Source organism: Salmo salar, chromosome ssa27 (assembly GCF_905237065.1).
Source record: "Salmo salar chromosome ssa27, Ssal_v3.1, whole genome shotgun sequence".
NCBI classification, from domain to species: domain Eukaryota; kingdom Metazoa; phylum Chordata; class Actinopteri; order Salmoniformes; family Salmonidae; genus Salmo; species Salmo salar.
In genome coordinates this window covers 23888278-23915600 of record NC_059468.1, presented here as the reverse complement: position 1 = coordinate 23915600, position 27323 = coordinate 23888278, and the positions used below count along the sequence as shown (strand labels likewise).

General features: G+C 48.6%; 1 protein-coding gene across 49 annotated transcripts in view; it reads left to right on the top strand.

Moving 5' to 3' along the window:
• clasp2 (cytoplasmic linker associated protein 2) overlaps positions 1–27323 on the top strand; it is a 92482-nt gene that overhangs the window by 45594 nt on the left and 19565 nt on the right. For 4 of the 49 annotated variants that reach the window (XM_045709371.1, XM_014178058.2, XM_014178057.2 and 1 more), the window contains 27 exons: positions 357–494; positions 3687–3763; positions 3934–4172; positions 4375–4510; positions 4599–4669; positions 4779–4838; positions 5153–5230; positions 6033–6200; positions 6718–6758; positions 7474–7623; positions 8090–8113; positions 8542–8559; positions 8803–8901; positions 9164–9190; positions 10862–10888; positions 12036–12200; positions 13223–13267; positions 14129–14236; positions 14617–14679; positions 16762–16868; positions 18364–18387; positions 19846–20001; positions 20477–20568; positions 20700–20763; positions 21893–21955; positions 24699–24701; positions 25245–25408. In XM_045709371.1, the coding sequence (XP_045565327.1) occupies positions 357–494; positions 3687–3763; positions 3934–4172; positions 4375–4510; positions 4599–4669; positions 4779–4838; positions 5153–5230; positions 6033–6200; positions 6718–6758; positions 7474–7623; positions 8090–8113; positions 8542–8559; positions 8803–8901; positions 9164–9190; positions 10862–10888; positions 12036–12200; positions 13223–13267; positions 14129–14236; positions 14617–14679; positions 16762–16868; positions 18364–18387; positions 19846–20001; positions 20477–20568; positions 20700–20763; positions 21893–21955; positions 24699–24701; positions 25245–25408 (2407 nt within the window). The remainder of the gene's footprint in view (positions 1–356; positions 495–3686; positions 3764–3933; positions 4173–4374; positions 4511–4598; positions 4670–4778; positions 4839–5152; positions 5231–6032; positions 6201–6717; positions 6759–7473; positions 7624–8089; positions 8114–8541; positions 8560–8802; positions 8902–9163; positions 9191–10861; positions 10889–12035; positions 12201–13222; positions 13268–14128; positions 14237–14616; positions 14680–16761; positions 16869–18363; positions 18388–19845; positions 20002–20476; positions 20569–20699; positions 20764–21892; positions 21956–24698; positions 24702–25244; positions 25409–27323) is intronic. The other 45 variants (XM_045709419.1, XM_045709421.1, XM_045709372.1 and 42 more) reach the window with 44 other exon arrangements.

Below are 27323 nucleotides of genomic sequence, written 5' to 3'. Positions count from 1 at the left end.
GGCACTTCCTGTATAGAATCTTCTCAGGTTTTGGCCTGCCATATGAGTTCTGTTATACTCACAGACACCATTCAAACAGTTTTAGAACCTTTAGGGTGTTTTCTATCCAAATCAAACAATTATATGCATATTCTAGTTTCTGGGCAGGAGTAATAACCAGATTAAATCGGGTACGTTTCTTATCCGGCAGTGAAAATACTGCCCCCTATCCTAAACAGGTTAATGACAGAAGGGTGAAATAATGAAATGTCATCAAAGATATGTATGATAAAAATGTTACTACAGTATTATGATGTATGATCACAATGTTACTACAGTATTATGAATGATTATCTCTCTCTCTCTCTCTCTCTCAGACCATAGTTTTGAGGATGATGTGGACAGTACGGATGGGAACCGTGCTCAGGCTGCCTTCAAAGTCCCCAAAATCCCCAAGAAGCCGGCAGAGTCCTCTACTGCACGCAGACCCAGCGCTACAGGACCCAAGATCGGAGGTAAGAGTCCAGCTCCTATTCAACTCCAATCTGGCCTGCTCACCTCTTAGAAGCATCTATTGATAATTCATTGGGCGTTATGTAACCCAGGAGTAATCACACTTGAATAAAAAGAGACATTTGCAAATTAAGTTCCTTCGATTGATTTCATATCATTAGTCTCATTGGCTTGATGGCCAGAACGGAAGTGCTGAGACGTCTGGTATAAAACCCAAACGTTATAATCACATTATATCTCCTGGGCTGGGTAAGGAGCCTCGGCTCATATAGGAGCAGGAGTCTATGTCCTGTTTGCATAGCGTGAGGCAGTTTCTGTACAAGTACAACCCCTGGACAAGACCCTAGCCTAGTTTATCACAAGATCTTACCCCCAATCTATCTCCTTAATGCTGAGTGCCAAGCAGAGACTCATCGGGTCTCAGTTTTACATTCTTTGGTATGAATCGGTCGGGCATCGAACTCCTAACCTTCCAATCTCAGGGTGGACACTAAGCACAAGGCCATTGAGTTGGGCTGGCTAATTAAGCAATAAGGCCCGAGGTGGTGTGATATATGGCCAATATACCACGGCTTAGGGCTGTTCTTATGCACAACGCCACACAGAGTGTCTGGACACAGCCCTTAGCCGTGGTATATTGGCCATATACCACAAACCCCTGAGGTGCCTTATTGCAATTATAAACTGGTTACCAACGTAATTAGAGCAGTAAAAATACATGTTTTGTCATACCCGTGGTCTGATATACCACGGCTGTCAGCCAATCAGCATTCAGGGCTCAAACCACCCAGTTTATAATGGCCAGATAAACAAGGATGCAGACGGGGAGGGATGAACTAGCTTTCTAAGCAGGTCGGCTGGACCAGTAAACCCAACAGACTGACAGAGGGTTGATTTTCTGGCTTCTTCACAGGACCTTATCCTCTATCCTCACTCATCTCTGCTGTTTTTATCTGGGCTCCATAACTTATGTCTTTATATTCTTGCTGCTTCACCAGAAGTTCTATATGTCATCAGTCAAATCTCTGTGGCTCTATCTTGGCTTGATATCTCAGGCTTGATTAGCTATGCCTTTGATTACATCTATGATAGCGACGATAATATCCCCTGGAGATTACTCCTTCTCTCTATTTTCTGTTTTCACTCATCTTAGTCTGCATTCTAAGTTTGACAGACGGGCACTTGTCTTTTCTGCCTATTTCCCTCTATTGATCCCCCTTTCCCCTCTCTCCTCCTCTTCCTCTCTCTGTATGGGAGGAAGGTAGCAGTGCTCTCACGTCCAGGGTTGATCGAGGCCAGGGTTGATCGAGCCCAGGGTTGATCTAGCTGGTATATGTCTGTAACAGTTCAGGGTGATGCTACAGCAACTCTGTCCTGGTCCTCTCGCTCTCTGTCTGTAACAGCAACCCTGTCTGTGTTCATTCAAGCAGATGGATCAGACATCAGGAGATATGAGCGACGTGTGTGAGTGAGGGTTCTGAAATGTGTGGAACATGCTAGTGTAACTTCTGGTGCTGCTAGCATATTAGCATGCTAGGCTAGCTCCCTGTGTGGCTAAATTAGCATTTAAATTACATTCCACCCACGCACTCCGCTCACACAGAGAGGATAGAACAGAAGAGAGGAGAGAACACAGAGAGACAAGACTCTGAGATAGAAGAAAGAAACCGAGAGAAAAGAATCGGAGAGAGGACAGAAAAAGAAACCGAGAGAGAGGGAAAATAAATGGAGCGAGGTGAAAGCGCAGAGAGCTGTGGTATTAGAGGCCCTATTCCCGTCTATCTCTGAGACACTATGGAACATGTGTATCTATGCAACATACAATCTGCTGCTATAGGATCATCCTCCTCAGCCCTAAACACGGCTAACACACCCAGCGTCCATTTACACACCATAGCTGGGAAGGCTAGCAGCTAGATGTTCGAGCAGGGCTGGAGCAAAAGCCTCCAGTACCATAGTTCTCAGAGTTAGCAAACCCTGGCTTGGGCTCACAATCTCCACGCTGCAGCTAGCCTGTTGCAGCTAGCCTGTTGCAGCTAGCCTGTGAAAATGGATTGTGTTGTAGCAGAACTGCCCATCTACTGCAGTTGGAAATGGAAACTAGCCGCAGGGATTTTTGACGCTCTCCCCTCCCGCCATCTATCATCTCTCCTTCCTTTCCCACTGCATTCACCCTCCATCTGGAGAGAGAGAATAGTGTCCATGCTGTAGCACTTCAATGGTACAGTTGAATCAGGTTATACACTGAGTATGCCAAACATTAGGAACACCTTGCTAATATTGAGTTGCACCCCCCCTTTTGCCATCAGAACAGCCTCAATTCGTCAGGGCATGGACTGTACAAGGTGTGGAAAGCGTTCCACTGGGATGCTGGCCCATGTTGATTCAATGCTTCCCACAGTTGTGTCAAGTTGGCTGGATGTCCTTTGGGTGGTGGACCATTCTTGATACACACAGGAAACTGTTGAGTGTGAAAAACCCAGCAGCGTTGCAGTTCTTGACACAAACCGGTGCGCCTGTTACCTACTACCATACCCCATTCAAAGGAACTTTAATATTTTGTCTTGCCCATTCACCATCTTAATAGCACACATACACAATCCATGTCTCAATTGTCTCGAGGTTTAAAAATCCTTTTTTAGCTGGTCTCCTCCCCTTCATCTATACTGATTGAAGTGGATTTAACATCAATAAGGGGACAACTTACTGTCACTCAGACTGGGATACACATGCTCTCTGACCTCTGACCTCTCTGTCCGCTCTGACCTCTCTGTCCTCTCTGTCCCCTCTGACCTCTCTGTCCCCTCTGACCGCTCTGTCCCCTCTGACCTCTCTGTCCCCTCTGTCCTCTCTGTCCCCTCTGTCCCCTCTGACCTCTCTGACCTCTCTGACCTCTCTGTCCCCTCTGTCCTCTCTGTCCCCTCTGTCCCCTCTGTCCCCTCTGTCCCCTCTGTCCTCTCTGACCCCTCTGTCCTCTCTGACCCCTCTGACCTCTCTGACCTCTCTGTCCCCTCTGTCCTCTCTGTCCCCTCTGTCCCCTCTGACCTCTCTGTCCCCTCTGACCTCTCTGTCCCCTCTGACCTCTCTGACCCCTCTGTCCCCTCTGTCCCCTCTGACCTCTCTGTCCCCTCTGACCTCTCTGACCCCTCTGTCCCCTCTGTCCCCTCTGACCTCTCTGTCCCCTCTGTCTCTAGGTGCGTCTAAGGATGGAGCTGGGGGCATCGATGAGGAAGACTTCATCAAAGCCTTCACTGACGTCCCCACAGTACAGGTAACGCGCACACACACACACACACACACACACACACACACACACACACACACACACACACACACGTTAGTACACATTAGTAGCAGGACTGCAAGCGATGTAGATAACACTAGTATGATCTAATTATCTCTTTGTCCCCCTTTCTCTCTCTATCTCCATGTCTCTGTCAGATCTACTCATCTCGTGACCTGGAGGATAACCTGAATAAGATCAGGGAGATCTGTTCTGATGATAAACATGACTGGGACCAGAGAGCTGCCGCAATGAAGAAGATCCGCTCGCTGATTGTTGCCGGGGCAACGGAGTACGAGTGTTTCTTCCAACACCTGAGGCTGTTGGACGGAGCATTCAAACTGTCAGCTAAAGACCTCCGATCACAGGTGGTACGAGAGGCCTGCATCACTGTGGCGTGAGTACTACACACACACACACACACACACACACACTTTTTCCACATTTCCGTTTTACGTTTCTTCTCTAAAATTGGATTTGAAAATGGAAGTAACACTTTCTCACTTCCTGTCTTTTTCTCCCTCTCTCCCTCCCTCTCTCTCTCTCCCCCTCTGTCTCTCTCTGTCTCTCTCTCTGTCTGTCTCTGTCTCTCACTCTAGCCACCTGTCGACAGTGTTGGGTAATAAGTTTGACCATGGGGCCGAGGGCATTCTTCCTGTCCTGTTCAACCTCATCCCTAACTGTGCCAAGGTTATGGCCACTTCAGGGGTGTCTGCTATACGCTTCATCATAAGGGTGAGTTAGAGACACACACACACACACACACACACACAGGTAACACATATAATAAAATGACTGAGTTTGTATTTCCTTCTCTCTGCAGCACACACACGTTCCCAGACTCATTCCCCTGATCACCAGTAACTGCACCTGCAAGTCTGTGGCCGTCAGAAGGTGGAGTGATGCATATGGTTACAAAAACAATCATTTATGATTGTAATGATGAACATGAACATGAAGAGGATTGTAGTAATGATGAAGATGATGTTTCTTCCTCCCTCAGGAAATGTTTTGACTTCTTGGACCTGCTGCTGCAGGAGTGGCAGACCCAGACTCTAGAGAGGTGAGAGTTCAACACACAGACAAATATCGGGTCGTTTTAAAGCGCATGGAATCTTGGTTGAATATTGTACACATGTTCACCTTCTCTGTCTGTCTGTCTGTCTGTCTGTCTGTCTGTCTGTCTGTCTGTCTGTCTGTCTGTCTGTCTGTCTGTCTGTCTGTCTGTCTGTCTGTCTGTCTGTCTGTCTGTCTGTCTGTCTGTCTGTCTGTCTGTCTGTCTGTCTGTCTGTCTGTCTGTCTGTCTGTCTGTCTGTCTGTCTGTCTGTCTGTCTGTCTGTCTCTCTGTCTCTCTGTCTGTCTGTCTCTCTCTCTCAGACATACAGCAGTGATGGTAGCGAGCATTAAGAAGGGGATTGCAGATGCCGACGCAGAGGCCAGAGTAGAGGCCCGCAAGTAAGACACACACATTTTTCTATACACATACTCACACTTTCTCTCTCTCCTCCTCCCTCCCTCAGTGTGTACTGGGGTCTGAGGAACCATTTTCCTATACACATACTCACACTTTCTCTCTCTCCTTCTCTCCCCCTCCCTCCCTCAGGGCGTACTGGGGTCTGAGGAACCATTTTTCTATACACATACTCACACTTTCTCTCTCTCTCCTTCTCTCCTCCTCCCTCCCTCAGGGCGTACTGGGGTCTGAGGAACCATTGTCCTATACACATACTCACACTTTCTCTCTCTCCCCCTCCCTCCCTCAGGGCGTACTGGGGTCTGAGGAACCATTGTCCTATACACATACTCACACTTTCTCTCTCTCCCCCTCCCTCCCTCAGGGCGTACTGGGGTCTGAGGAACCATTTTTCTATACACATACTCACACTTTCTCTCTCTCTCCTTCTCTCCTCCTCCCTCCCTCAGTGTGTACTGGGGTCTGAGGAACCATTGTCCTATACACATACTCACACTTTCTCTCTCTCCTTCTCTCCCCCTCCCTCCCTCAGGGCGTACTGGGGTCTGAGGAACCATTTTTCTATACACATACTCACACTTTCTCTCTCTCCTTCTCTCCCCCTCCCTCCCTCAGGGCGTACTGGGGTCTGAGGAACCATTTTTCTATACACATACTCACACTTTCTCTCTCTCTCCTTCTCTCCCCCTCCCTCCCTCAGGGCGTACTGGGGTCTGAGGAACCATTTTTCTATACACATACTCACACTTTCTCTCTCTCCTTCTCTCCCCCTCCCTCCCTCAGGGCGTACTGGGGTCTGAGGAACCATTTTCCGGGAGAGGCGGACACTCTGTTCAACTCGTTAGAACCGTCCTATCAGAGGAGCCTCCAGTCGTCTCTCAGGAATGCCGGGAGCGTGGCGTCTCTTCCTCAGAGCGACCGCTCCTCTTCCTCTTCACAGGAGAGCCTCAAGTAATGGCCCCTGACCTTTTAACCATGCAGTGTTTAACCTAATAGTTTTTTTTGGGGGGGAGGGGCTCAGAAGTACCCAAAAAGTAATATTGTTCTCTCTCTCTCTACCTCCCGCTCTCTCTCTCTCTCTCTACCTCCCGCTCTCTCTCTCTCTCTCTCTACCTCCCGCTCTCTCTCTCTCTCTCTACCTCCCGCTCTCTCTCTCTCTACCTCCCGCTCTCTCTCTCTCTCTACCTCCCGCTCTCTCTCTCTCTACCTCCCGCTCTCTCTCTCTCTCTCTCTCTCTACCTCCCGCTCTCTCTCTCTCTCTCTCTACCTCCCGCTCTCTCTCTCTCTCTCTCTACCTCCCGCTCTCTCTCTCTCTCTCTCTACCTCCCGCTCTCTCTCTCTCTCTCTCTCTCTCTACCTCCCGCTCTCTCTCTCTCTACCTCCCGCTCTCTCTCTCGCTCTACCTCCCGCTCTCTCTCTCGCTCTACCTCCCGCTCTCTCTCTCTCTCTCTCTCTCTACCTCTCCCAGTCGTCCTCTGTCGTCTAAATGGTCAGCTGTTCCTGGTAGAGGTGAAACACACACACACACACACACACACACACACACACACACACACAAATACCGGTATTGATCATATCATTCCTGATCTTGTACAAGTGGTGTGTACGTTATTTGTGTATGTTTGTCTATTCACACATTTATACTGAACAAAAATATAACCGCAACAATTTCTACGATTTTACTGAGCTACAGTTCATATAAGGAAATCAGTCAATTTACATTTTTCAGGCCCTAATCTATATATTTCACATGACCGGGTAGAGGCGCACCCACTGGGGAGCCAGGCCCAGCCAATCAGAATGAGGTTTTCCCCCCAAACGGGCTTTATTACAGACAGAAATACTCCTCGCATTTTAAAGTGGCTTTTTATTGTCCCCAGCACAAGGTCCACCTGTGTAATGATCATGTTGTTTAATCAGCTTCTTGATATGCCACACCTGTCAGGTGGATGGATTATCTTGGCAAAGGAGAAATGCTCACTAACAGGGATGTAAATAAATTTGTGCACATCATTTGAGAGAAATAAGCTTTTTGTGCATATGGGACATTTCTGGGATCTTTTATTTCAGCTCATGAAACATGAAACATGGGACCAACACTTTACATGTTGCGTTGATATTTTTGTTGGGTGTATAATGTGTGATTGTGATTGTATAGTACGTGGTGGTGTTTGTATAGTGATGTGGTGTTTGCGTGTGTATATATCCTCCCTCCCCCTCCCAGTCCCGGCTGGTCATAAGGGCGGGGCGTCGCCAGGCTCCCTGCAGCGTTCCCGTAGCGATGTGGATGTTAATGCAGCAACAGTTGCTAAGCAGCGGCACATCGGGCAGGTGGGGGCGGGGAGACTGACCCCCGGCTCCTACTCGTCATTGGGTAAGGCAGCTGTCAATCGAACCAGGCAGCGAACCAACCAATCAGACAGACAGTTTAGACATCTGTCTACATCAGTCAGCTGTCTGTCAGTCTATCAATGAATCATTCAATAACCGACACCCACACACTCACAGTCAACTTGCTGTGTTATAATGGTTTCCTGCTGCTTTCAAGACCTAGGCTGAACTCCTCTCCATCTCTCTCCTATCCTAGGTTTGTCTGTCTGAGGGGCTGTTAGCCTGTCTATGTCTGCTTGCTGCCTGGCTGTGTGTTATGGCTGTGTGTTTGTGTAGCTATGGTCTGTCAGTGTGTATTTGTTAGCTCTTTTAGTTGTTGTTCCTGCATGATTCTCTGTTTGAACGAACACAGACACTATACCACTCTCCTTCTCTCTTTCTCTCCTCTTTTCTTCACCTTCTCACTTCACCGTTATTGTTCTCTCCACTCTCGCTCTCTGCCACTAAAGATGATGCCTCTGATAAAATGGATGGTAAGAGCTTCTCCTCCTGCTTCACTCTCCTCTCCTCCACTCAAAAACACCTCACGCTATTATTTTCCTTTTTTCCTCATTCTTCCCTTCATCCCTCCTTCCTGTGTATTCTGGGTGGTGGCCCTGGACAGCAACTCTGTAACCCCAGCCAGTCTGTAACCACGGTGCCCTCTGCTGTTTGTCTGTTCTCTCACGCTCACATTCTCATATTCCATTTATGAAATAAGGAAAGAACTTCTGATTTAATGTTGTTATTTTGTTTATTAACAGTCACATATTTAGTCTGCATAGCTACATAATAATAATAAATAATAATACATGGGATTGAATGCGCTGTTCAAAAAACCCACTCACTTTAAACACCCTACATCACTTTATATGACCTTTGACCGATGACACACCCCTCCCCCCTCTCTGTCTGATTTTAGGGGCCAGGTCAGTCAATGGTAAGACAGTAGTAGGTACTGTAGTTCTAGACTGTAAGACTAGTTTCTGTGTAGCCTGTAGTTAGGTAGGTATATACCTGTATTTTGACTAAGTAGTATTCAGCAGTAGTGCTTCTTACCTCTAAACTATTGCTTAGTAGTGGAGGGTGGAGGGCTCTGTTCTATTCAGAAAGTGTGAGAAAATAAGAGAGTGTGTGTGTGTCTAGTCAGTGTCCAATCTAACAGTATGACCTCTGACCTCAGGTCGTCTGAGGACCAAGCAGCCTCTCACCACGGCAACCAGCGTCAGCCAGGTGGACTCCCGGGGACGCACCCGCACCAAGATGGTGTCCCAGTCACAACGTAAGAAGAAAGGCACACACACACACACACACACACACACACACACACACACACACACACACACACACACACACACACCGTTTTTGAGCCTCAAATACCACATCCCTCACATACACACAATCTTCCTCTGCCGTATTACTTTGAGAGTATTTGAGCGTGCGTGTGTTTTTGCAAGATGAGTTATACACACTCTTTCTATAGTCACTGCTGGTATCCCTCACAGAGACAATAAGCTCCTGCAAATGTTTTTTATACCTCTTAGGTTCCGACGAATCAGATTGCACGCCAGGTATTCTGTGTGTGTGTTGCAGTGGGGTAGATGGACCCATTATGTTGCTCTCATGGTCACCGTTGGTTGTTGAGAGTGTGTGTGTTTGAAAATGTGTGTTCTCTGCATGCTCTGTTGTCTCATCACTGAGAGTGGTGTGTTGGTTGGTGTGAAAAGTCCAGTTCTGCCAATAGTTATAAAAAAAAATACCAAAACAGGAGCCAACTCAGCAAATCAAGTTGGTGCAGCACTCTCAAATCAAGTTGGTGCAGCACTCTCAAATCAAGTTGGTGCAGCACTCTCAAATCAAGTTGGTGCAGCACTCTCAAATCAAGTTGGTGCAGCACTCTCAAATCAAGTTGGTGCAGCACTCTCAAATCAAGTTGGTGCAGCACTCTCAAATCAAGTTGGTGCAGCACTCTCAAATCAAGTTGGTGCAGCACTCTCAAATCAAGTTGGTGCAGCACTCTCAAATCAAGTTGGTGCAGCACTCTCAAATCAAGTTGGTGCAGCACTCTCAAATCAAGTGTGTTGACTGGTTTGACCTCCTTTGTTGTTACATAAACTGTAGTGACGATGAGGCCCCAAATCATAATCCAGATGATGGTTTTAATGTGAAAAATGGGATCTCTCCAAGGCTCAACCTGACAGCAAAAACACAACACATTGAAGAAACGAGAGGTTAACCTCAATGTCAAAGCCGTCATTTATTTTTAGAAACATTTTTATTTTAGGAAATATTGAATTTGGCCTTCACTGCTATAGCCGTTAGTAACACATTGAATACACATTCATAAATGTCAAAAAAAATTAACATTTAACCCCTTATTTTTTCTGCCAAAAAACTTCCTCCATACTTCCATTCATTTGTATGGGTTCCCTTCAGAAGAGTCCTGTGACACTTGTGTTCATGAGGGTCTCCCCTTTCCACAGAGGGGTCTCATCTGTCCACATTAGATTGTAGGCAAAACCGTTCTGACACTACAGAGGTTTTTGTGAGATGTCTCATGGTCTGACCTCCACCGCTGCAGCTCGGCCACCTTCCACCGCTGCAGCTCGGCCACCTTCCACCGCAGATGTGGAAGGCCGACATGGGCGGATACGGCGGATTGAGACGCAGCCCATACCGAAAGTCTATCTCTAGAATAAACTAAAGGATGTGTATTTTTAAAAATGTTTTATTATGTTGCTTAGATTGACGTACTGGTGTGTCAATAGACTTACGGATTGAGAGCAAGAGACAATTAATAATGCTGGTGAGATATCTTTGGGACAGAGAGCTGTGGTTGGGCAGTGCAGGTTTTGGCAGTGAGAGAGTGAGAGAGAGTGAGAGAGAGTGAGAGAGAGATTTTTATTTCCTCCATTGTGAAGCTGCTTTGCTTCGTCAGTGATACTGCTGCGTTACACACCGGCTACCCATCATGCAGTGCTCTACCGTTCTTCCATCAAGCATCACAGCTGGCTCCTTGTGTCTCAGCATTCATAGTTTATTTTATATTTAATTGATACATGTATTTCCGTGTTTGAAGCGTGGTCATTGTCGCTCTGTCTCTCGTCTCGGAACGCTCCCATGATACTCTCTATGTTCTAACTCCCATGATGCTTTGTGCTCTAACACCCATAATTCATCTGGTTTAACTTCCTGTTCCTGTCCCCGCTCCCCTCGCCAATCCTGCCTTCTCATTGGTGCAGGATCTCAGTCTGCTACCCCCATTGGTGGTAAGAGTCTAACGTGTACTACCTGTTACCTTCACCCTCATCACCCCTTCTCTCACCCCTCACCTCTTCTCACCCTCCTCACCCCTCAACAAAGCTGGTCACCTAAAGCTCCACCCCCTCTAGCTGAAGCATGCTGGGACTTATAGTTTAAACTTAAACATGGCTGGCTGCCTGCCTTATGACTACTTGTGCTCTGAGCTGAGGCCTGTGTCTACCTGTTAGGAGGGAGCAGAGAGGATGAGGGGATAGATGCGGAAGATGAGAGAGATGCATTGGTATTCTGATGCATGGGAGGTAGAATGCCATGTGACCAGCATGCTTGACAGAACAGACCACTCTGAGGTGGGGTTGTGGGTACACTGGGGTAGTCCCATCTATCCCTTGCTTAGTCACAAAGTGTTAGCTCCAATTCACTTGGTGTTAGCGGTTAGAGGTGATTCGTGGTGGTGTGTGTAGAAGACTGTGTGTAGTATGTACGTTTGTATTCTGCGTATGTGTGCTGAAATAGATTGATGTGATAAACAGTGTTTGTCTCACTCATGTCACATGACCCTCGGTCCACATTTCACTTTCAGCACTTCTTCACGTCTTTGTCTTTTGAGTTAAAAGATCATAAAGGCATGTGTAGATCTGTGACATTCAACATAATGCATTATGGGCCGTGTGATTGGAGACTGGAATGAAAAACATATATTGTACTCCATGTAATTATTTGGGAATAAGCAAACAACCCACTGAAATGATGACAGTCCCAAGATGGCCGCCAAAGCTGGTCCCCTGAATCTGGTTGAAAACAATCCCAAACCCTGAAATCAAAATGGCTTCAGTCCCATTGAGCCCATTCACCATGTTCCTTCACATCTAGTTCCTTCTGATCTGCTAACCAGACCTGGGTCAATAATACACTCAAATACTTTGAGACTTTAGTTGAGCTTGATTTACTATTGAACTAATGGGAATAATAGTCCCAAAACAAGCTCTCCTCATACTTTTAAGTGTTTGACATGTATTCTACCCAGGTCTGCTGCAGACACTGAAGGGGTTGGGGTTGTTAATGTTACTATTCCTTAGACAATAGGGTGCCACGCATGACAAGTGTGTGGTCTGTGTGTACGTCTCTAACTGTCTTCCCTCCCGCTCTCTCTAGCCGGCAGTCGGAGTGGTTCCCCTGGCCGTGTCCTGACCAGCACAGCTCTGAGTACGCTGGGTTCTGGAGCCCAGAGGGTCCTAGCTGGGACAGGGGGAAGACGTAGCCGCATCCCCCGCAGCCAGGGCTGCTCACGAGACTCCTCCCCTACACGCCTGTCTGTCGGTAAGTAGACACATCCAGTCATCATCATAGTGACCCATCCCAGCTCCTTGTCTTACCTGCCTGGTTTCATCTTGATGACCCATCCAGTCATCATCATAGTGACCCATCCCAGCTCCTTGTCTTACCTGCCTGGTTTCATCTTGATGACCCATCCAGTCATCATCATAGTGACCCATCCCAGCTCCTTGTCTTACCTGCCTGGTTTCATCTTGATGACACATCCAGTCATCATCATAGTGACCCATCCCAGCTCCTTGTCTTACCTGCCTGGTTTCATCTTGATGACACATCCAGTCATCATCATAGTGACCCATCCCAGCTCCTTGTCTTACCTGCCTGGTTTCATCTTGATGACACATCCAGTCATCATCATAGTGACCCATCCCAGCTCCTTGTCTTACCTGCCTGGTTTCATCTTGATGACACATCCAGTCATCATCATAGTGACCCATCCCAGCTCCTTGTCTTACCTGCCTGGTTTCATCTTGATGACACATCCAGTCATCATCATAGTGACCCATCCCAGCTCCTTGTCTTACCTGCCTGGTTTCATCTTGATGACACATCCAGTCATCATCATAGTGACCCATCCCAGCTCCTTGTCTTACCTGCCTGGTTTCATCTTGATGACACATCCAAGCCTCCTCCTTTCCCTCCATTGACAGGATGCATGGATTTTTATCGTTGTTTGTTATTGCTAAACCAATAAATAATTTCCCTCCTCCATTGGCCTGCTTCTGTTTGTTCCTGCTCACGTCTGATTGGCTAAGGCCCAGAGATTGACAGGTCTCACACACAGCGGTCTGCTTGCATCTCCCTTGACCACCAACAACTTGATCAATCTGCACCAATCACATGTCCCCTTACCACCGCATCTTTGTGTGATGTCATATATCAGTCCATTCCTTTCTCCAATAACTTTGAAAGCGAGAACTAATTTAAAGCTGACCTCTACTTTACTCCCTCTTTCTTTCTCCTTCCTCTCCTCCCTCCTCCTCCTCCCTCCTTCCTCTGGTCTCTAGCTCCCTCCAGTATTAGTTCCATCTACAACGGCGCAAGCAGAGGAGGTAAGAACTTTCTGACTCGTCCCTCTGACAACTCCACCCGCATCCCTCAATCTCTCCCTCTTTCTCTTCTCCGTCCCTCCATTTCACTCTCTCTATCCCTCTATCTTCATCTCTTTATCTCCCTCCATTTCTCTCTCTCAAACCATTTCAGCCTTCCGTCAGGCTGTCGCTCGCCGCCTCAAAATTCCAGAATCCTCCTCTCTAACCGCCGAACGCATGGCTGTGTGTTGTCATGGTGATGGGTTGCCATGGTAATCGTGGTGACAATTTGCATCTTCCCACTAACCAATTGGCCGCAGGTGTGAATGAAGCGTCATAGGATCGGTGAAGCGTCATAGGATCGGTGAAGCTTCATTGGTTCCCCTATAACAGTTCTCTGTGATTAACTCTGATTGGTGTGTGGATGCCGTCTCTGGCCAATGAACAGTCAGGATGAGCTTGATGCTTATTGGATGAAAACAGAGATCCTCCCCCCTCACCCCTGGTCTTTCATCTGCTTCTCATTTCCTCCTTCTGTCCTGCTGTGTGTGTGTGTGTGTGTGTGTGTGTGTGTGTGTGTGTGTGTGTGTGTGTGTGTGTGCTGAAATTGTTTATATACATGTTATTTCTGAGCCCTGCAGTCCTGAGCTCACTAGGGCTGTGTGTCAATAGTCTACTGTGGCTTCCTTTCTAAACCACTGCAGACTATTGAGACTCACCCATGGAGCCAGTAGAGCTGTGCTCTTTTTCAGTCCTGTCGCTATCAGGGTGTCACTCTTATGACTCTCTCTCCTTTGTCCTCTCTCTGTTTATTTGTTGCTTTCTATCTTTCTTTCTTCCTTTCCTCTTCCCCGCCCGTCCCCTGGTAACATGGTACTGTAGCTCGGGGTAGTCGTATCCCCCGGCCCAGTATGAGTCAGGGCTGCAGCAGGGAGGCCAGCAGAGAGAGCAGCAGAGACACCAGCCCTGCACGCTCCTTTACACCCCTGGGTGAGTAACACACATCACGTCATAGATACCACATAGTAAAACACAGACACAAGCCAACAATATGGAACAACAAAACTGACCACCTTGTGTACAGTTGATCTAACAACAACACGTGCTGTCATTTTGGGGATGACATTGTATCCGCTGTCCCAGCAGTTTGGACTGGCTAGCTCAGGTGACTCTGGTCTTTGCCACAGAAATGGAATACTGTCAGCCTCTGTAGGGAAGCAGAACTGGAGTCTTCAGACTACTAATCACACACATTGACATGTTGTGTGGTTCTGGGTCTCTTTCTCTCACACTGTGAGTAAGTTCTAACGATGGGGGGGCCTGTTTTGTGTGTGTGGTTCTCTGCGTGTGTGTGGGGTTCATTGTTGCAGCGTCGCGGCACTACTCTCGCTCCACTGGAGCTCTCCATACCGCCGACGCTTTAGGGGCCGCAGGTGAACGATGAGTACCTCTATCCTCTTTTGCTCCCTCCTTCCTCTTGACTCCTATTTTACATTCTCCATCTTTTCTTTTTTTCCCTTTTATAGATCTACTCTTTTTTTTCTTTCTCTGTTATTATTTTCCTTCGTTCTCTTCCTGAAGCTTCCGCCAGAAACGCATTCTTCCTCCACCCTGTTCAGTTGCCATGCCAACCATTCCATCTCCATTTGAGGATGCATTTGTAACTCTGTTCTCTCACTCATCTATTTCCTGATTTTAGTCCCGCCTCCCATCAACACGGACACGGCGTCCTCCATGTTTGTTTATTTACTCCCATCATGCTTTGGTCACAGCTCTTAGGGGTCAAGGGTCATTTGGTCATATTTTTGTAATTTATTCATCATGCCATCTAGCCGTGGGAGAGGTTTTGAGGCATAGGGTGGGTAGGGAAGGGAGGAGGTCTGATGGGAGGAGGGTGGGAGGAGGTCTGGTGGGAGGAGGTCTGATGGGAGGAGGGTGGGAGGAGGTCTGGTGGGAGGAGGTCTGGTGGGAGGAGGTCTGATGGGAGGAGGGTGGGAGGAAGGGAGGAGGTCTGATGGGAGGAGGGTGGGAGGAGGTCTGGTGGGAGGAGGTCTGATGGGAGGAGGTCTGATGGGAGGAGGGTGGGAGGAGGTCTGATGGGATGAGGAAGGGAGGAGGTCTGATGGGATGAGGGTGGGTGGAAGGGAGGAGGTCTGATGGGAGGAGGGTGGGAGGAGGTCTGATGGGAGGAGGTCTGATGGGAGGAGGTCTGATGGGAGGAGGGTGGGAGGAGGTCTGATGGGATGAGGAAGGGAGGAGGTCTGATGGGATGAGGGTGGGTGGAAGGGAGGAGGTCTGATGGGAGGAGGGTGGGAGGAGGTCTGATGGGAGGAGGTCTGATGGGAGGAGGGTGGGAGGAGGTCTGATGGGATGAGGAAGGGAGGAGGTCTGATGGGATGAGGGTGGGTGGAAGGGAGGAGGTCTGATGAGATGAGGGTGGGAGGTCTGGTGGGAGGAAGGGAGGAAGTCTGATGGGATGAGGGTGGGAGGAAGGGAGGAGGTCTGATGGGATGCAGGTGGGAGGAAGGGAGGAGGTCTGATGGGATGAGGGTGGGAGGAAGAGGAGGTCTGATGGGAGGGGAGTGGGAGGAAGGGAGGAGGTCTGGTGGAAGGGAGGAGATCTGGTGGATGGGAGGAGGTCTGATGGGAGGAGAGTGGGAGGAAGGGAGGAGGTCTGATGGGATGAGGGTGTGAGGAAGGGAGGAGGTCTGGTGGGATGAGTGTGAGGAAGGGAGGAGGTCTGGTGGGAGGAGGTCTGGTGGGAGGAGGTCTGGTGGGAGGAGGTCTGGTGGGAGGAGGGTGGAAGGGAGGCAGTCTGGTGGGATGAGAGTGGGAGGAAGGGAGGATGTCTGATGGGATGAGGTCTGGTGGGAGTAGGGTGGAAGGAAGGGAGGAGGTCTGGTGGAAGGGAGGAGGTCTGGTGGAAGGGAGGAGGTCTGGTGGAAGGGAGGAGGTCTGGTGGGATTGAGGAGGTCTGATGGGAGGAGGGTGGGAGGAGGTCTGGTGGGAGGAGGATGGAAGGGAGGCAGTCTGGTGGGATGAGAGTGGGAGGAAGGGAGGAGGTCTGGTGGGAGGAGGGTGGAAGGGAGGTGGTCTGGTGGGATGAGGTCTGGCGGGAGGAACGGAGGAGGTCTGATGGGATGAGGGTGGATGGGAGGAGGGTGGAAGGAAGGGAGGAGGTCTGGTGGAAGGGAGGAGGTCTGATGGGATGAGGGTGGATGGTAGGTGGTCTGGTGGGATGAGGTCTGGTGGGAGGAACGGAGGAGGTCTGATGGGATGAGGGTGGATGGGAGGAGGTCTGGTGGGAGGAGGGTGGAAGGAAGGGATGAGGTCTGGTGGAAGGGAGAAGGTCTGATGGGATGAGGGTGGAAGGAAGGGAGGAGGTCTGGTGGAAGGGAGGAGGTCTGATGGGATGAGGTCTGGTGGGAGGAGGGTGAAAGGGATTTCAGTTTTGTGTGTTTGACTGCATCTGTAATGTGTGTGTCTCTCGGGCTCTCTTTCTCTCATCCCTCCAGGGTCAGGGTACAGTATCAGTCAGTCCAGTCGTCTGTCCTCATCCGTCAGCGCCATGAGAATCCTCAACACAGGATCTGATGTAGAAGAGGCGCTCGCTGACGCCCTGGTACACACATATGCACATTACACACATTACACACACACACACACTGAGACAATATTTATGCCAACTCCTTTCTCCCCCTCTTTCACCTTCCCTGTCTCTTACCTTCTCTCTCTCTTACCTTCTCTCTCTCTATCTCTCTCTCTATCTCTCTCTCTCTCTCTCACCATCTCTCTGTCTCTTACCTTCTCTATCTCTTACCTTCTCTATCTCTTACCTTCTCTCTCTCTATCTCTCTCTCTCTCTCTCTCTCTCTTACCTTCTCTCTCTCTCTCTCTCTCTCTCTCTCTCTCTCTCTCTCTCTCTTACCTTCTCTCTCTCTCTCTCTCTTACCTTCTCTCTCTCTCTATCTCTTACCTTCTCTCTCTCTACTCTCTCTCTCTCTCTCTATCTCTCTCTCTCTCTCTCACCATCTCTCTCTCTATCTCTCTCTATCTCTCTCTCTCTCTCACCATCTCTCTCTCTATCTCTCTCTCTCTCTCTCTCACCATCTCTCTATCTCTTACCTTTTCTCTCTCTCTCACCATCTCTCTGTCTCTTACCTTCTCTGTCTCTTACCTTCTCTGTCTCTTACCTTCTCTATCTCTTACCTTCTCTATCTCTCTCTCTCTCTCTCTCACCATCTCTCTATCTCTTACCTTCTCTCTCTCTATCTCTCTCTCTCTCTCTCTCTTACCTTCTCTCTCTCTCTCTCTCTCTCTCTCTCTCTCTCTCTTACCTTCTCTCTCTATCTCTTACCTTCTCTCTCTCTCTCTCTCTCTCTCTCTCTCTCTCTCTCTCTCTCTCTCTCTTACCTTCTCTCTCTCTCTCTTACCTTCTCTCTCTCTCTCTCTCTCTCTCTCTCGCTCTCTCTCTCTCTCTCTCGCTCTCACCATCTCTCTATCTCTCTCTCTCTCTCTCTTACCTTCTCTCTCTTACCTTCTCTCTCTCTCTCTCTTACCTTCTCTCTCTCTCTCTCTCTCTCTCTCTCTCTCTCTCTCTCTCTCTCTCTCTCTCTCTCTCTCTCTCTCTCTCTCTCTCTCTTACCTTTTCTCTCTCTCTCTCTCACCATCTCTCTATCTCTCTCTCTCTCTCTCTCTCTCTCTCTTACCTTCTCTCTCTCTCTCACCATCTCTCTCTCTCTTACCTTCTCTCTCTCTCTTACCTTCTCTCTCTCTCTCTTACCTTCTCTCTCTCTCTCTCTCTCTCTCTCTCTCTCTCTCTTACCTTTTCTCTCTCTCTCTCTCTCTCTCTCTCTCTCTCTCTCTTACCTTTTCTCTCTCTCTCTCTCACCATCTCTCTATCTCTCTCTCACCATCTCTCTCTCTCTTACCTTCTCTCTCTCTCTTACCTTTTCTCTCTCTCTCTCTCTCTCACCATCTCTCTATCTCTTACCATCTCTCTATCGTAGCTCATATATACACATCCAAACACTTACACTGTACACACACACACACTCTCGCACACTTACTGCTGTGTGTGACTAACCCCTGGTTCCTCCTCTGTTTAACGCTCTCAGCTGTTGGGAGACATGAGATCCAAGGTCAGCGTCTCTACCTACTGCTGTGTGTGTGTGTGTGTGTGTGTGTGTGTGTGTGTGTGCGGTTGAAAGGTGTTATTTTAAGTGTACAAGTTACGTAAAGGGAAAGTATGTTTCTCACTTGCTCTTTCTTTTTCTGTCGTTCTCTCTCTCTGTCGCTCTCTGTCGCTCTCTGTCGCTCTCTGTCGTTCGCTCGCCCTCTGTCGCTCTCTGTCGCTCTCTGTCGTTCGCTCGCCCTCTGTCGTTCGCTCGCCCTCTGTCGCTCGCTCGCTATCTCTCTGTCGCTCGCTCGCTCGCTATCTCTCTGTCGCTCGCTCGCTCGCTATCTCTCTGTCGCTCGCTCGCTATCTCTCTGTCGCCGCCGCCGCTATCTCTCTGTCGCTCGCCGCTATCTCTGTCGCCGCTCGCTATCTCTGTCGCCGCCGCTATCTCTGTCGCCGCTTGCTATCTCTGTCGCTCGCTATCTCTGTCGCCGCCGCTATCTCTGTCGCTCGCTCGCTTCCATCTGTCGCCGCTCGCTATCTCTGTCGCCGCTATCTCTCTGTCGCCGCTATCTCTCTGTCGCCGCTATCTCTCTGTCGCCGCTATCTCTCTGTCGCCGCTATCTCTCTGTCGCCGCTATCTCTCTGTCGCCGCTATCTCTCTGTCGCTTCTCTCGCCGCTTTCTCTGTCGCCGCTTTCGCTTTCTCTGTCGCCGCCGCTTTCTCTGTCGCCGCTTCGCTCTCTCTGTCGCCGCGCTTTCTCTGTCGCCGCCGCTTTCTCTCTCTGTCGCCGCCGCTTCCTCTCTCTCGCCGCTTTTCGCTCGCTCTCTCTGTCGCCGCTATCTCTGTCGCTTCTCTCTGTCGCCACTCTCTGTCGCTCTCTCTCTGTCTGTCGCCTCTCTCTGTCTGTCGCCTCTCTCTGTCTCGTCGCTCTCTCTGTCGCTTCTCTCTGTCGCTCTCTCTCTGTCGCTTTCTCTGTCGCCGCTCGCTTTCTCTCTCTGTCGCCGCTATCTCTCTATGTCGCCGCCGCTTATCTCTCTGTCGTCGCTCGCTATCTTCGGTTCGTCGCCGCCGCTTGTTCGGGCCTTCTGTCGCCGCTCGCTTCGTCGCGTCGCTTCTGGTGCGCCGCGCCGCTTCCCTGTGCGCTGTCGCCGCTTCGCTTCTTCTGTCGCTCGCCGCTGTCGCTCGCTGTCGCCGCTCGCTTGTCGCTTCGTCGCCGCTTCGTCTTCTCTCTGTCGCCTCGCTCGCTTTCTGTCGCCGCTTTCTTCGCCGCCGCTCTGTCGCTCGCCGCGCTTCGCCCTCTGTCGCCGCTCTCGTCGCCGCTCTGTCGCTCGCTCCGCCTTTGTCGCCGCTGTCGCTCTGTCGCTCGCTCTGTCGCTCGCTCTGTCGCTCTCTCTGTCGCTCGCTCTGTCTCTCTCGCTGTCGCTCTCTCTGTCGCTCTCTCTGTCGCTCGCTCTCTCTTTATCTCCTCCCCCCGTAGAAGAAGCCAGCGCGGCGGCGCTATGAGAACTATGGGATGTATTCGGATGATGATGCTAACAGTGATGCGTCCAGCGCCTGCTCAGAGCGCTCCTACAGCTCCAGGAACGGAGGAGCCATCCCCACGTACATGAGACAGACTGAGGACGTGGCTGAGGTCAGAAACAACACAGATTTTGGATTAGTCATTAGTCACACCATATGCAAATAGCACCAAGCGTTATTTCAATCACTTCAGTTCACATATTCCCCCATGCCTTGTGTGGGTTCCTGGCTGAAGATTCAATACTTCGTCATTTTAAGATTACAATTATTCATCAATTGTACACAGTCAAAATGTTACTGTTCTTTATCTGAACCCTCTGAAAGAGACATACAGGTTGGATCAGGAGCCTGCCACACTGGCCGCCTTAGAGCAGTTGTTGTGGGGGGTTAAGTGCATTGCTCAAAGGCACAACAGCATCTAGGATTTGATACCAGCAACCCTCTGGTTGCCGGCTCACTTCCCGGCAGATTTTTTTACCATCAGACCCGGGATTTGAACTGGCAAACCTTTGGTTGCTGGCTTGCTTCTCTAACCGCTAAGCTACCTGCCGCCCAGTCTAAAAGTCCTTTAACCCTTTGTGTCCCAGGTGTTGAACCGCTGTGCCAGTGCCAATTGGTCGGAGAGGAAGGAGGGGCTTCTGGGTCTACAGGCTCTACTGAAGAACCAACGCACCCTCAGGTCAGCCTATCACAACGCACCGTTTCACCTGGCAGCCTTTCAGGAACTATTCAAACCGAGACGCTGTTTATCTGATGCAGTACATGCTACCATCGGCGTATTCACCTTTGTATAATTGTGTGTGTCTACAGTCGTGTGGAGTTGAAGAGGTTGTGTGAGATCTTCACCAGGATGTTTGCAGACCCCCACAGTAAGGTATGGATGCATGCACAGCTACCACACACCTGTGTATACACACACACACACACACACACACAATCCACTGACACCTTAAACACATACAGTATATATACACACACCTGTGTATACACACATACACACAAACACAATCCACTGACACCTTAAACACATACAGTATATATACACACAGCTGTGTATACACACACATACACACACACACACAATCCACTGACACCTTAAACACATACAGTATATATACACACAGCTGTGTATACACACACATACACACACACACACAATCCACTGACACCTTAAACACATACAGTATATATACACACAGCTGTGTATACACACACATACACACACACACACACAATCCACTGACACCTTAAACACATACAGTATATATACACACACACGCCTGTGTATATACACACACAATCCACTGACACCTTAAACACATACAGTATATATACACACACACACACCTGTGTGTATACACACACACACACACATACACACACACAATCCACTGACACCTTAAACACATCCAGTATATATACACACACACCTGTGTTTATATTGGGTACCGGATTCTGCCGAAACGACACTTAGGAAACTAGGTTCTGCAAACACACATTTATTCTCACACACGGAAACATAAATACACAGACATACTGAGACTCATAATCAGATAAAACGTAATGCACAGACACACACACAGGCATGTGCTGCGTTAGGTGGTATCTGACTGGTTTCTAACGGCATGCTACGCCTGAGTCTGCGTGTGACCTCACACTCTCCGCTGGCCCATGGGATTGCTCTCTCACTGTTCGTTAGCCAATCCGCTGGTTGTGCTCACCGCGTTCACTGCAACTCCTTCCCTCTTCTTCCCCTGCGTGGTCTATATAAGATTACACTGACCACACACACACACACACACACACCATTTTTGCAGCACCCCCCCTTCCCCCGCCTCTTTCTTTGTTACTAACCCCGCCCGCTACGGTTCCCTCGCTCCCCTCTAACGCCACTCCCCATCCCCTCCTTCTGCCGGCATTTGGAGTGTCTCCCCACCCGCTCCCCTGACGCCCCCAACCCCTTGTCCCGCCCCTCGTCTGACGGTACCGGTTGTGACTTTCAGCGAGAATCCGGATCTAGGGTCTATGGAACGGCAGAATCCGGTATAAGCTCAGCCTCCTTCAAGGTACACCTCACTGTCACTCTCTCTTTCTCTCCTTCTCTGCTGTGTGTAGAGACAGAGGAACTCTTATAAGAACCACTGGTTCGTATAAGAGGGCTGTAGTCCTTGTCTTCACAGTGTACCACATTGATATTAATGCACAATGCCACCTGTTTCAGTTCAGAGGTACTCTGACTTCAGTCCAAGTCGGGAAGCACCTTGTGTGCACTGCACACACATCTGTGCGCGCATGTGATGAGAGGGTGGGTGGGTGGGTGGGTGGGTACGCATGAGTGTGTGTGTTAGGGTGACCACATTTAAAATACCCAAATGCAGGATGATTTTGCGGGACAGTGTAGACTACGTCATTTTGTTGCACTGAACGAGCTCATTTAAGCACACCAGCCGTGCCTAGTCTAGTCTTTCTCCTCACACTAACTTTGGTGATGCAGAAAGGAGAGACCACGTGTGGCTGTTTTATGAAAATCTGGGAATATTTGGCCAAGAATACATTTCTGGTTGGTCTCGGAATGTAAAACAGTTGGGAATGAAGACTTTTTTTAAAAACGGGATTGAGTGAAGAAGCAGCAAATATGTTTAATGAGAAACTAATGAGCATGGAGACCTTATCTTTCAGTCTAATACGGCTGTTTACTTACGGTTGTAACTCTTCATCAGAAGCAAGGTTTTTGTAAGTAGTGAAGCGTAACTGTCCTCCAAGTTTAACTGGAATTTGGCCCGAAATTATTTGAAAAATGTCATTGATTTATGATTTTATTTTAATTTAACCTTTTAACTAGGCAAATAAGTAAAGAACAAATTCTTATTTACAATGACGGCCTAGCAAAAGGACTCTGCGGGGAAGGGGGATTAAAAAAAGTCGTTAGCTGTAGCGAACTGAAAAGAGGAGCGACCCAGGGATGTGTGTGCTTTGGGGACCTTTAACAGAATTTGACTGCCAGAGCAGGTGTTGAATGTGGAGGAGGAGGGCTGCAGTAGATATCTCAGATAGGGGGGAGTGAGGCCTAAGAGGGTTTTATAAATAAGTATCAACCAGTGGGTTTTGCGACGGGTATATAGAGATGACAACCAAGTCTAGATTTAACTTTAGCCAGCAGCTTTGATATGTGCTGAGAGAAGGACAGTGTACCGTCTAGCCATACTCCCACGTACTTGTATGAGGTGACTACCTCACGTTCTAAACCCTCAGAGGTAGTAATCACACCTGTGGGGAGAGGAGCGTTCTTCTTACCAAACCACATGACCTTTGTTTAGGGTGGTGTTCAGAACAAGGTAAAGGGTAGAGAAAACTTGCTGAACACTAAGAAAGCTTTGTAGAGCTTTTAACACAAAATCCTGGGAGGGGCCAGCTGAGTATTAGACTGTATCATCTGTAAATGGATGTGAGAGCTTCCTACTGCCTGAGCTATGTTGTTGATGTAAATTGAGAAGAACATGGGGCCTAGGATTGAGCCTTGGGGTACTCCCTTGGTGACAGGCAGTGGCTGAGACAGCAGATTTTCTGACTTTATACAATGCACTCTTTGAGAGGAGGTAGTTAGCAAACCAGGCCAAAGACCCCTCAGAGACACTTTTGATAAACAGGGTAAAATAGAAATAGGCCTATAACAATTAGGATCAGCTTGATCTCCCCCTTTAAATAAGGGACGAACCGTGGCTGCCTTCCCAAGCAATGGGAAGAGAGGTTAAAAGGTCGGCCATAGGCTTGGTGATGCTGGGGGCAGCAACCTTAAAGAAGAAAGGGTCTAAACCATCTGACCCAGAGGGTTTTTTGGGGGTCAAGTTTCAGGCGCTCTTTTAGCACCTCGGACTCAGTGACTGCCTGCAGGGAGAAACTTTGTAGCAGGGCAGGGCAAAAAGAGGGAGAAGCATCGAGGATAGTTGCATTAGAAGGGGTGGGAGATGAGGAAATGTTGGACGGGCAAGGAGGCATGGCTGAGACAAATAGGAATCCTGACTTAATGAAGTGGTGATTAAAGAGCTCAGCCATGTGCTTCTTGTCAGTAAAAACCACATCGTCAACATAAAGAAACATAGGCAGCTGTGAGGAGGAGGGTTTATTCTCCAGGTCTTTAACCGTTTTCCAGAACTTCTTGGGGTTAGACCCACAGAGAGAGAACTGTTCCTTAAAGTAACTAACTTTGGCCTTCCGGATAGCCTGAGTGCACTTATTTCTCATTTGCCTGAACAAGAGCCAGTCAGCCTGAGTATGTGTGTGCCGAGCCTTTCACCAAATCCAATTCTTGAGGTGGAGTAACTCTGCAAGATCACGGTCAAACCAGGGGCTGAACCTGTTTTTAATTATCATTTTCTTTATGGGGGTGTGTTTGTTAACAATACCACTGAAAATATCAAATAATGGCATTGGCCTACGTCTCGTTTTGCACTGCACAGAATATCAGATCTCAACAACGATAGGAGAAGTGTTTAACATCACCAGTACCACATCCTTTTAATATATAGGCCTGTCTTTTCATAAGCACAACGTGACTGCAAGACACCGGTTGGAATGTCTGACTGAAATACTGGACAAATCGAACATTTGTGGTGATTGAATTTGTTGATAAAATACGGGACATGATTGTTTGGTTGAGGGACAAAGGGACAAAATGCGGGTCTGTCCCGCACAATCCGGGACATGTGGTCACCCTAGTGTGTGTGTGTGTGTGTGTGTGTGTGCTTCCCAGGATGCTAACTGTTGTATGTTTCTCTCTCCTCCATGCCTCTCCTCTGGAACTCTCTGTAGAGAGTAAGTCTAGACAACGTTTATTTTACGTTCAATTAACGTTTGATTAACGCTTGTGTGGTTGTGACACTAACCTGGTACTCTGATTGGAGACTAATCTTGAATTCATTGATTAATCTGGCGAGTGGTAATCTGACTGGGTGGCTAATTTAATGGTTTCCAAGGCAACCACAGACTCACTCACTAACCGACCCGGTGATGTCACAGCTCACAGCTGTGACATCACTATGACATCATGACGCCCTACGATTGGTGTCTGAGTCCCTGCTGTTTTGCAGGTGACAGCCAATCAGCATGTGTGTTTAGTGAATACTGAATATTGATTGTGTATTGGTAAAACATAATTCTGCTTGCTGCACGCTGATTAGAGTGAGTGGTTGATTGGTTAATTTATAAGTGAATGGAGTTGCTTCCCTCAGCCTATCCCATAGTATCCATAGTACCTGTGTGTCTCACTCATGTTTGTGTGCATGAACATGTTCCTCTGTCTCTTCTAAGTGTTTGTTTATACAATGTGTCTAACCCATGTCCCCTGTCTCTCCCAAGGTGTTCAGTATGTTCTTAGAGACCCTAGTGGACTTTGTCCTGGTGCATAGAGAAGACCTGCAGGACTGGCTGTTTGTCCTGCTCACCCAGCTGCTGAAGAAGATGGGAGCTGACCTACTGGGATCAGTACAGGCCAAGGTCCAGAGAGCACTGGACATCACACGGTCAGTGTGTGTGTGTGTGTGTGTGTGTGTGTGTGTGTGTGTGTGTGTGTGTGTGTGTGTGTGTGTGTGTGTGTGTGTGTGTGTGTGTGTGTCTAATATGTGTAAATATTTGTATGAACATAAGATTCAACAACTGAGACATAAACTGAAAAAAGCTCCACAGACATGTGACTAAGAGAAATGGAATAATGTGTCCCTGAACAAAGGGGGGGGGGGGGTCAGAATCAAAAGTAACAGTCAGTATCTGGTGTGGCCATCAGCTGCATTAAGTACTGCAGTGCATCTCCTCTTCATGGACTGCACTCGGAAACTGGAGCAGCAGTACGACCAGGTGGACTGGGGACAGCAAGGAGTCATCAGACCAGGTAGTCCTGAGGCATGGTCCTCGGCCTAGAGTGAGAATTATTTAAATTCACACAGGACACCGGATAAGACAGGAGAAATACTCCAGATATAACAGACTGACCCTAGCCCCTCCGACACAAACTATTGCAGCATAAATACTGGAGGCTGAGACAGGAGGGGTCAGGAGACACTGTGGCCCCGTCCGACGATACCCCCAGACAGGGCCAAACAGGCAGGATATAACCCCACCCACTTTGCCAAAGCACAGCCCCCACACCACTAGAGGGATATCTTCAACCACCAACTTACCATCCTGAGACAAGGCCGAATATAGCCCACAAAGATCTCCGCCATGGCACAACCCAAGGGGGGGCGCCAACCCAGACAGGAAGATCACGTCAGTGGCTCAACCCACTCAAGTGACGCACCCCTCCTAGGGATGGCATGGAAGAGCCCCAGTAAGCCAGTGACTCAGCCCCCGTAATAGGGTTTGAGGCAGAGAATCCCAGTGGAGAGAGGGGAACCGGCCAGGCAGAGACAGCAAGGGCGGTTCGTTGCTCCAGCCTTTCCGTTCACCTTCACCCTCCTGGTCCAGTCTTCAATAAAGACTTAAAGGTCGAGACCGAGTCTACGTCTCTCACATGGATCGGCAGACCATTCCATAAAAATGGAGCTCTGTAGGAGAAAGCCCTGCCTCCAGCTGTTTGCTTAAACATTCTATGGACAGTAAGGAGGCCTGCGTCTTGTGTCGGTATGTACGGCAGGACCAAATCGGAAAGATAGGTAAGAGCTAGCCCATGTAATGCTTTGTAGGTTAGCAGTAAAACCTTGAAATGGCTTCAACAGAAGAAAATACGCTTTCTGCAGTGGCCCAGTCAGAGTCCTGACCTCAACCCGATTTAAAATGCTGTGGCATGACCTCGAAAGCGGTTCACACCAGACATCCCAAGAATATTGCTGAACTGAAACAGTTTTGTAAAAAGGAATGGTCCAAAATTCCTCCTGACCGTTGTACAGGTCTGATCCCCAACTACAGAAAACATTTGGTTGAGGTTATTGCTGCCAAAGGAGGGTCAACCTGTTATTAAATCCAAGGGTTCACATACTTTTCCCACCCTGCACTGTGAATGTTTACACAGTGTGTTCAATAAAGACATGAAAACATGTAATTGTGTGTTATTAGTTTAAGCAGACTGTTTGTCTATTGTTGTGACTTAGATGAAGAGCAGATCAGATTTTATGAACAATTTATGCAGAAATCCAGGTAATGTGGCTCAGTTGGTAGAGCATGGTGTTTGCAACGCCAGCATGGTGTGTGCAACGCCAGGGTTGTGGGTTCGATTCCCACGGGGGGGAAAAATGCATGAAATGAAATGTATGCATTCACTACTGTAAGTCGCTCTGGATAAGAGCATCTGCTAAATGACTAAAATGTAAATGTAAAAATGTAATTCCAAAGGGTTCACATACTTTTTCTTGCAACTGTATATATAACGTGTGTGTGTGTGTGTGTCTGTAATATGTGTATATATAACGTGTGTGTGTGTGTGTGTGTGTGTGTGTGTGTGTG